The 9,855-nt window shown below is 36.4% G+C and overlaps 1 protein-coding gene across 5 annotated transcripts in view; it reads left to right on the top strand.

Annotated features, from left to right (window-relative positions):
• The window catches only part of CREB1 (cAMP responsive element binding protein 1), a 68,826-nt gene that overhangs the window by 42,897 nt on the left and 16,074 nt on the right, over positions 1-9,855 (top strand). For 4 of the 5 annotated variants that reach the window (XR_008792081.1, XM_056111541.1, XM_056111543.1 and 1 more), the window contains 3 exons: positions 1,744-1,886; positions 6,158-6,340; positions 8,415-8,565. Coding sequence is in view for 4 of the 5 variants with exons in the window: in XM_056111541.1 (XP_055967516.1) it covers positions 1,744-1,886; positions 6,158-6,340; positions 8,415-8,565 (477 nt within the window). In the remaining variant the exon portion in view is untranslated. Of the gene's footprint in view, positions 1-1,743; positions 1,887-6,157; positions 6,341-7,169; positions 7,591-8,414; positions 8,566-9,855 lie in introns of those variants that run through there. The other variant, XM_056111544.1, reaches the window with a different exon arrangement.

Consider the following 9,855-nt stretch of genomic DNA (forward strand, 5'->3'; position numbering starts at 1 on the left):
TTAATGAGCTCACAATTCACGAAGATGTGACAGCAGCATCATAAGGGGCCGAGAGATTGTTCAGAGGTTCAAGGGACAGAGGGTAAAAGCTTTTGCCTTGCACATAGCCAGGCCCAGTTTGATCCCAGGCTTTGCATGTGGTCCCCTAAGCACATAGCCAGGAATAAGCTCTGGGCATTGCTGATGGTTACCACTCCCCTCTGCCCCTTTTCCTTGACCCCCCAGAAAGGATACAGTTGGGTCGACTCTTGAAACAAGTTACTAATTCAAACTGGTTTAAAATTTGAGAGGTCAAAAATAAAAATTTCTTGTTTTAGCCTTTTCACATCTACTTTCTCTGATTATTTTAATTACTTAACATATGGTGGAATTCATTTCTCATTTTTTAATTCCAGTTTGACTTTTTCCAATTTCCACTTTTTCACTATGTAAACATTTAATGTGGTTCCAAAATTCAGAAATGTGTAGCTCTCCTCTCCATACACGTTTACATAATATATATGTACATACAGAACAAACATGTAAACATTCAATAGACATATATGTACTTTTTCTTTCCAACTGTGGTAAATAGTCTCATTAAGCTTCCTGGTTTTGTTTTATTTTCTGTGCCATACCTAGCTCTGCCCTAAGGAATCACCCCTGACCACATCTTGGGGAACCATGTAGGTGCCAGGGATTGAACCTCGGTTCTGCATGCAAGGCAGGCAAGCACCTTACACATGATAACTATCTCTTAAACCCTATTTCTAGTATTGTGCTGTTAACAGAGAACATTTTTATGAGTAATCTTATGTATGTGTTTATTTTTTACTATTGGAAGTATATTGTAAGGTAAATTCTAAGACATAGAGATTGCTTACTCTTCTATAGGTGTGGTCACTTTTTTTCAGTAAGGGTTGTTCCAGTTTCATACTTCCAACAGCAATATATGGAATATTTGATTCTATGTATGATATTCTGAATTTTAACTGTTCAGTTATAAATAAAATTCTGAGGGCCGGAGCGATAGCACAGCGGATAGGGCATTTGCCTTGCACGTGGCCGACCCGGGTTCGATCCCCGGCATCCCATATGTTCCCCAAGCACCGCCAGGAGTAATTCCTGAGTGCAGAGCCAGGAGTGAACCCTGAGCATTGCTGGTTGTGACCCAAAAAGCAAAAAAAAAAATAAAATAATTCTGAATTGTGAAGCTAAAAATTGAGTTTTGGGATTTTGTTTTCACCCCTCAGTTTAAAAAGGTGTATTTGTTGATTTGGGAACTACACTTCGTGGTGCTTAGGGGACCATGCTATTCATGGGATCAAACCCAAATGTTGTCCTCATCCCTGTTAATCTCTTTCTCTGCTTCTCTCCTCAGTGTGGGGAGGAAAAGGAGAGGAAGGAGGTAGGGAGGAAGAAAAGATACGAACTTTTCCAAAGAGGAAAAAGCCAAGAGTACATTTATTAGGTTAAATTGTGGGCCAGTTTTCTGGGTGGAGAATGACTGCTGGTGACAGCTGGATTTTGAATCATTCTTTACAGTTGGGCTAAACAAAATGTTATTTGATTTCGTTTGACCTTGTGTGGTGTCATTTTGATATATATCCCTGATTCATTTTTAGTTTGTTTTTGTAAGTTCTTTTATTTTTAACTTCTGGACTAAAAACTACCAACTTTCTGCCAGTTTTCTGTTTTTTTCCCAGAAATTGTATTTAACCCCTAAATGTTACATTTCACTAACAGAATTTTCTATTTTTCCAGGAAAATTTTAAATGATTTATCTTCTGATGCGCCAGGGGTGCCAAGGATTGAAGAAGAGAAGTCTGAAGAGGAGACTTCAGCACCTGCCATCACCACAGTAACGGTGCCAACTCCGATTTACCAAACTAGCAGTGGACAGTATAGTGAGTAATAGATATTTTTGTTTTGAAAATCAGGAAGAAAAAGAAGTGATCATGTCCCGCTGCAAAGAAATTAAGTACCAACTGTCCTTAGTTCTGGCTGACAGTCTTACGTTTCCTTAGTAGTTCAGTATGCAGAGGTCTGTAATGGACATTTTTCTTCAAGGTTTTTGTTAGGATTAAGAGTATATATATGTGTGTATATGTGTGTGTGTGTGTGTGTGTGTGTGTGTGTGTGTGTGTACACATATATATATATAAATGGAGGCCCAAACACTCTGAAAATTCTAGGTTTCAGTCCTCACAGAAGGTGTTAATAGAAAATGTAAGTTTTTCTTTAACATAAGTTTCTATCTTTATCTTTAGATAAAGAAAGGTCATCTTTTGTGTTTAAGAGCCAAAATGGTCTCATTCATCTTTGTTAATTATTCAGCTTTCCTTCCAATTTCCTTCCGCATTTTAAAATCCCATGAAATGTTATTTTTGAAGGTTTGGATTGAAGGATTGAAGGCTTGGTTGCTATCTTACCAGCATTTCCTTCCAATTTCCTGCCGCATTTTAAAATTCCATGAAATGTTATTTTTGAAGGTTTGGATTGCAGGATTGAAGGCTTGGTTGCTATCTTACCAGCATGTTCATTTATTATTCCTCTTAATAGAAAAGGTGGTGTAACAAATTATGATAATGTAAGCAGGACTGCTACATTAAGAAGATACTTAGCTTTCTGACTTTCAGAAAGAAAATATTTCTTTTGCAAAATTATTGTAGTTTCATTTCTGTGATGTTTTCATCTGACAGGTTTTCTTACCTTTAACCTAGGTCTGTTTAAAAGTATTTCTGAGTTTGCTTTTGTTTGAACAAAGGTATTTTTGTGAATTATACCTTTTTAATACTTGATCCATTTTTATCTAACACATAGGTCTCTCTATTTTGATTTATGGGATCAAATCCAGTGCTGCTGGCTATATAGTATTCCCTTCCTTATTTATAAACTTAAGTATATGTTAAAAATTCCTTCTGCATTATTTATACTTTAATTATATTATTATTCTTTGATTATATGATTATATATCCTGATATAGTTGATATCAGAAATGTAAGAGTTTGTAGTTTTTCAGTTAGTTACAGCTCGGCCTTGGTTTGTATTATTTTAATTTACGTTAACAGGATCTTAAGTAGTAGATATTTTAGCTGTGAAAGCAGAACATTTGGATAAAAATATAAGGAAAGCACTTAAAAATTTTTTTTTAATTAAATCACTGTGAGATAGTTAACAAAGTTGTCCATGATGGTTTTCAGTAGTACAATGTTCAAACACTCATCTCTTCACCAGTGTGTACATTTCCCACCACCAATGTCCCCAATTTTCCTCTTTCCACACCCTCTCCAAACCCCAGTCTGCCTCTACACAGACTTCCTCCCCGCCTCCCCTCTGCCCCCTCTCTCCCCTCTTCTCTCTCTGTCGCTCCCCCCCCCCCCTTTTGGTCATTAAATTTTGCAGTATAGGTACTATAAGGTTAAAGGAAGACACTTTTGACTAAGCTGTTCTTACATTCTATAAGCTTACCTGAGTTCAGTCATCTTTTTCCTACTCCTATTCTTTATTGTCAGAGATGACCACGTGTTGGATATGTGTGTGTGTGTGTGTGTGTGTGTGTGTGTGTGTGTGTGTGTGTTTTAGTTATTTACCAGATAATTTTAATTATTTAACGTGTTCTAAGACACTGAAACATGAATTTTGTTTTCCCACTTTAGCATACTTGAGGGATACAGCAAACTCCATTGTAGCAGTGATTGACTACTACAGTGGTTCTCCTTTGAAATGAAAATGCTCTTTAGGAAAAAGACATCAGATCAAATAGGGAAGCGATATTTAGAAAAGTAGAGTTTTAATTTGGCAGATGACTTTTCCAGCAACTGAGGGGGCCTGTGCAGCCCAGCAGTGCTGGCGGGCAACTCTAAAGTGTTGGTTGGGGCAAAGCCTCTCAGAGGCAGTGTTTGGGACTATGCAGTGCCAGGGATGCATCTGGTCTTCTCACATGCATATTGTGTGTGCCACCCTCTTAGCTAGCTCCCCAGCCCAGATTTTCAAAGTCTGGTTCATTATCTATGTCTTTCATTCTCTGTAGATACATGGACTTGGTTGAACTGATTCAACATACTGTGACTTCAACATTCATATTGTCATTAAGAGTCAATACAGGGGAGGTAGAGAGATAATATAGCGGGTCAGGCAGTGGCCTTGTACACATCCACCCTAGATTTGATCACTTGGCAGTACTCAGGGGACCATTTTTCTTAAGAAATGAATAAAGACTTGTGAAAATTCAAATGGCAGAAGCGTATAGTACTAATAAAAAAGTGAAAATTGGGGTCAGAGAGATTTTATAGGGGTTAAGGTACTTGCTTTCCAATGATGCCAACCCTGGTTCAATTCTAAATACTACGTTTGTTCCCCTGAATACCACCAGAAGTTATCCTTGAGCAGTAGTGGCCCCAAGCACTGTGGATATGACCTCCAAAGCAAAAAAAAAATAAAGTGAAAATCCTTTTCATTCCTCCCTCTGTAAGAGTTTGGTATAAATACTCTCATTGTTTTTCATTCTGCTTATGCATAAATGTGTAACACTTTTATGCAGATGAGAGATTTATATACCACATTCAATTTCTTTAACAATTATATTTCATTGGATAGATACATTTATTTAAACATAACCCTCCCTAGCACATTGTTGAAGAGCTGTATTGTTTAATCAGGGCGTTTTCTTTCCCATGGTTCTTCTGAGTAGCTATAAATGTAATCCTTTCATAAACTTTCTTTTGGGCTACACCCAGTATGCTTAGGGGGCACTCCTGGCACCGCTCACATGACAATAATATGGTGTCAAGGATTGACCAAATGGGTCACATACAAAGCAAGTAAGTATCTTACTCCCTGAGCTATCTTTCTGGCCCTCACAAACTTTTTAAAAGATATTAGTGCTGTCATCAATTATTCATTCTTTGTACCCATTGATAGTTGTTTTTGTTTTTTTTTTTAATTTATTATGGGATCACACCTGGTGGTGCTCAGGACTTATTCCTAGCTTTGTCCTCAGGCATCACTCCTGGTGGGGTCAGGGAACCATATAGGGTGTCGGGGAGTGAACCATATCCTGGTGCGTGCAAAGGCTAACACTCTGTTCACTGTACTCTGGTTCTGGCCCCAGCCACTAGTAGTCTTATTACAAAGTTCTATTTTTAGTCTGAAAAACAAGTTTTAGCTGCAGATGTTGCTCAGTTGTAAAGCACATGTTTATGTATGAGTCTGTCAATTGGATTTTCCAGATAAACAATAAAAAAAATTGGATATGATTTTGAACTTGGTTATTTAGGTTAGATTTTTTTGTTGTTGTTTTTTGTTTGTTTGTTTTTTTCACTAAAATTATAGCCCATGATGTTTTTCTTTATATTGGCTACGCAGAATTTACCTTAATTTTATGCTTTTAAATGAACATTTAAAGAGTTTTCAGTTATTTGACTTCTGTCTTCTTTCCCTGTTTATTTTCTTTAAAGCCCTCTAAAATCTTAGTCATTTATATAAATAATACAAAGAAAAACACATTTGATGGGATCAGACTGCTGTTTTCAGAGATTTTACATAATAGATGATTTCAGTTGATGTTTATAGCAGTTGCGTTTAGTGCCTAGAATCAGGTTGTTTTGGGTAAAATAAATTCTGTGATAAATCTTGGATTGACACCTAGTTTCCTACTTACTTTTCCTCCAGACCTGAGTTTATTGGTTCATAGCCAGAAGAAAGCCATGTGCATTAAGTACAGTGAAGTTTGCTTACATTTCTTTTTTTATGTTCCTTATATCATATTTCTTACTCTGAAGAAATTAATTTACTAACAAGGCAACAGATATCACAATGTTAGCAGTAATATGCTAGAAGAAAGAAAATAAGTGATGTCTTCTCAGAACCAAACAATGTAAAGGAATTTAGGATTTTCTCATTTATCTACTTTCTGCAACAGTTTAAAGATATGAATAAATTTTATTTAGATGTATTTAGTTGCATTTAGATGTATTTAATTAGTTGGTATTTAGATGTGAATTTTCTGAGCAGAAGTCATCTTGAATATACCAAATCTTTTTTGTCAGTGTTACTTGCTATTGAATTTCTCCTATATTATGTGCTGAAAATTGCTCTGCATTGAATTAAAATTTACATTACATAGTTGTATATGATATTAATTACATTTGTAACAGTAAAATCTATTGGGTTTTAGTTGCCATTACGCAGGGAGGAGCAATACAGCTGGCTAACAATGGTACCGATGGGGTACAGGGCCTACAAACGTTAACCATGACCAATGCAGCTGCCACACAACCGGGTACTACCATTCTCCAATATGCACAGACAACTGATGGACAGCAAATCTTAGTACCCAGCAACCAAGTTGTTGTTCAAGGTAAGAGAATTCAGAGTTCACAGGTGTGGTACATTCTTTGAAAGATAAAAATTTTTATAAACACTGAGGAAAAAGTAAGTATGTTACTGCAAATCACTATTAAAATATAGTTACTTTTTCTTCATTTTAGATACGATTTTCCATAAACTCTTCCATTATTCCCGTTGGACTAAAATGTCATGGCATAAAAACAACTATTTTCAGTAAAAATATAATATCTGACCTTTAAGATCTTTAACATTTAGGGGCCAGAGTGATAGTACAGCGGGTAGGGTGTTCGCCTTGCATGCTGCCAATCCAGGTTCTCTTCCCGGCATCCCATATGGTTCCCCACGCACCGCCAGGAGTAATTCCTGAGTGCAAAGCCAGGAGTAACCCCTGAGCGTCACTGGGTATGACCCACAAAGCAAAAAAAAAAAAAAAAAAAACTTTAACATTTAGAGGAAGGAGAAATGAGATAGGTTAGAGAGAAGATCAGGGGTTAGACTCTAGATCGCACTGTATATGTGCTGTGTACATTTACTGCAATAAGATCCAGACTCTGGACTTCAGTTTTTTTCCCCCATATGTCAAAGGGGTTTTGTACTAAGTCACTGATAAGAAATTTTGGAGGTTCAGAATTCTGTTTCTCTGCCTTTTGATTTAAAATAAATTTGTATCTTCTAAGGCTATTAGTTTTTATTTTAAATGAAAGCATCATAATTTGAAAAAAGTCACACCAGTATGTAAGTCTGCTGGTCTGTAGCCGAGAAGGTAGTCGTTTACTCATTGGTCAATAATACAAATTGTTTTTGTTCTGTTTTGTTTTAATTTTTGAATTTTTTTTTTGTTTTTGTTTTAGGAATCTTTGTAGATAGGAGTTAACTATTTTTCTTTGAATTCACTTGAATTATTTTAAAGATGTGATTTAAGGTAGATTGGAATTTTGCATATTTAGAAAATAAAACTGTTTCTAAAAATATTTACATTTACAATACCATGTTTGCCCCTGGTGTAACGACAGTTGTGTCCCTTCACTGTGAATAAAAACTTAATAATTTTAAAACATCAACTAAAGAAAGTCATAATTTATCTAGAGGGACCTATGTAGTTACAGAATATATTCTGTTACTAAACAAATACTATTTGAAAAAGGTAATATTTTGCTTATTAATGGGAGTAAAACACCTTTTTCACTTTACATGCAGGTACTCAAAAATTGTAAAGCAGGATGTCAGTGAATTTGAATTCTGAACGTCAGTTTGAAGATGGTAACATGTTTAGTATATGAATCTTTTACATTCAACCACACATTTCAACATTGAATATAAAAATTGAATGATTTTATAAAGAATTTCAAATTATTTCAGATACTTTAGGTTCCTTATTCTAAGAGGGTCATATTGTTAAATCTTTACTAGAAGAAATTTTGACAGATAGTGATTGTGTTTTTTTTCCCCAAATGATGAATTATTTAATTAAATAATGTAGAACTTTAATTCAGAGAGAAATTAGTTGAGAGAAAAAAAGCTTATTATTTATATTAAAACAGTGTTTCAAATATAATTGGCATCAACAGCTATATTTTCATGCTTAGGTTTTGTTTCGATGGGAAACTTAAACGTAGTTGACTATAATATCTATTTTCTCTTCCATTTTGCTATTTTATGACAAATCATGGTCGTTTTTATGTCGTGGCAAGAGTCTACTTGAATTTTTTTATATGAATTTACCAATAAAGGAAGACATTGAGGACTATGTTCTATCTAGGAAGATCATCCAAGCTGTGCCCTACTTTCCTTTTAGACTTAAGGTTGGTAAGCTTGTTAACAGAATGGAACTGCATTCCAATGAAAGATAATTTTAAGACCCAGCATCAGTTAAAACCTCTCTCAGCCAGAGACTCTATAGAAATATATTAAGTTGGGAATTATTTTTCAGTCATGACCAAAAGAGGGCCTATTCTTTCAACGTCTAAGTCAGGCTCATCTATTCCTTCACCCTGCCCTATATTTCAAATGACGTTGCTGTACATTGTTTAAACAAGTTGCAGCGTTGCAGTTTTTTACCCCATGCTGACTGTTTTTCTTTCCAGCTGCCTCTGGAGATGTACAAACATACCAGATTCGCACGGCCCCTACGAGCACCATTGCCCCCGGAGTTGTTATGGCATCCTCCCCAGCACTTCCTACACAGCCTGCTGAAGAGGCCGCACGAAAGAGAGAGGTTCGCCTAATGAAAAACAGGTACCGGAACTCTGTTTGCTTAGATTTTTATAGGATAAACACATCTAAATATTCCAAACTCGTTTTAACATCTGCAAAAATAGTTTCTTTGCATTGAGGGCTTTTTTTTCCCCTCACCTCTGGTAAAATTGATAAATCTTATTGGAACTGGAGCAGTACTACAGTTTCTTTGCATTGAGGGCTTTTTTTTCCCCTCACCTCTGGTAAAATTGATAAATCTTATTGGAACTGGAGCAGTACTACAGTGGATAGGGCATTTGTCCAGCACAGGGATGACCCAGGTTTGATCCCCAGCACTCTATATGGCTCCCCAACCCTGCCAGGAGTGATCTGTGAGCACCCCAACCCTGCCAGGAATGATCTGTGAGCACCCCAACTCTGCCAGGAGTGATCTGTGAGCACAGAGCCAGGAGTAAGCCCTGAGCATCGCCGGCTGTGGCACAGACACCCCTAAAATAAAAATATATAAAATGATTTTCCTTATTAACAGAGAGAAACCTTGTTAAAACATAATACGTTGCCCTTAGGAGATGACTAATGGGATCATGGATCGCTATCAAATCAAAGAGTCATTTTCTTTTGTATAATTTCCCTGTAAGAGATTTTATGTATAGCTTTGCTATATTTTTCACTATAACCAGTATACTTTAAAAGTTGTGTATCTTCATGAATAGTGTTATTGGAGCAAAAATGGATTTTCCTGTGCTGGTGGGTTCTTGAGAATTGTATGGAAGATTTGCGTACAAAACTCAAAAGATTAAAAGTTAGAGTTTAGGGGCCAGAGCAATAGTACAGTAGGCAGGGCATTTGACCTGCATGTGCTGACCTGGGTTTAATCCCCAGCATCCCTTAAATAACGTGAACAAAGATTTTTTGAAACTAGATTAAGTCTAGTAATAACTTGTTACTGATGAATTTTCATAACATTCTTCAGTAATGGGAATGCCATGTATCAAAAATATATACAATGTAGTCAGAGTAATTCTTGTTTTGTTTTGTTTGGGGGGGTCACACTTGGGGTGCTCAGGGTTATTCCTGGCTTTGTGGTCAGGGATCACACTTGGCAGGCTTAGGGAAGACCATTTGGGATAACTGAAGTTTGCCACTACCAGGCAAATGCCCTTCCTACTGTCTTATTGCTCTGGCTGTGAGCTTAGAATTATTTATTTATTTATTTATTTATTGAATCGCCATGAGATACACTTACAAAGCTTTTGTGATTTTCAGTCATACAATGATTGAACACCCATCCCTCCACCAGTGCACATTTTCCACCACCAGTGTCCCCAG

This window comes from Sorex fumeus, unplaced genomic scaffold, assembly GCF_029834395.1.
Source record: "Sorex fumeus unplaced genomic scaffold, SorFum_2.1 ptg000014l, whole genome shotgun sequence".
Classification (NCBI taxonomy): domain Eukaryota; kingdom Metazoa; phylum Chordata; class Mammalia; order Eulipotyphla; family Soricidae; genus Sorex; species Sorex fumeus.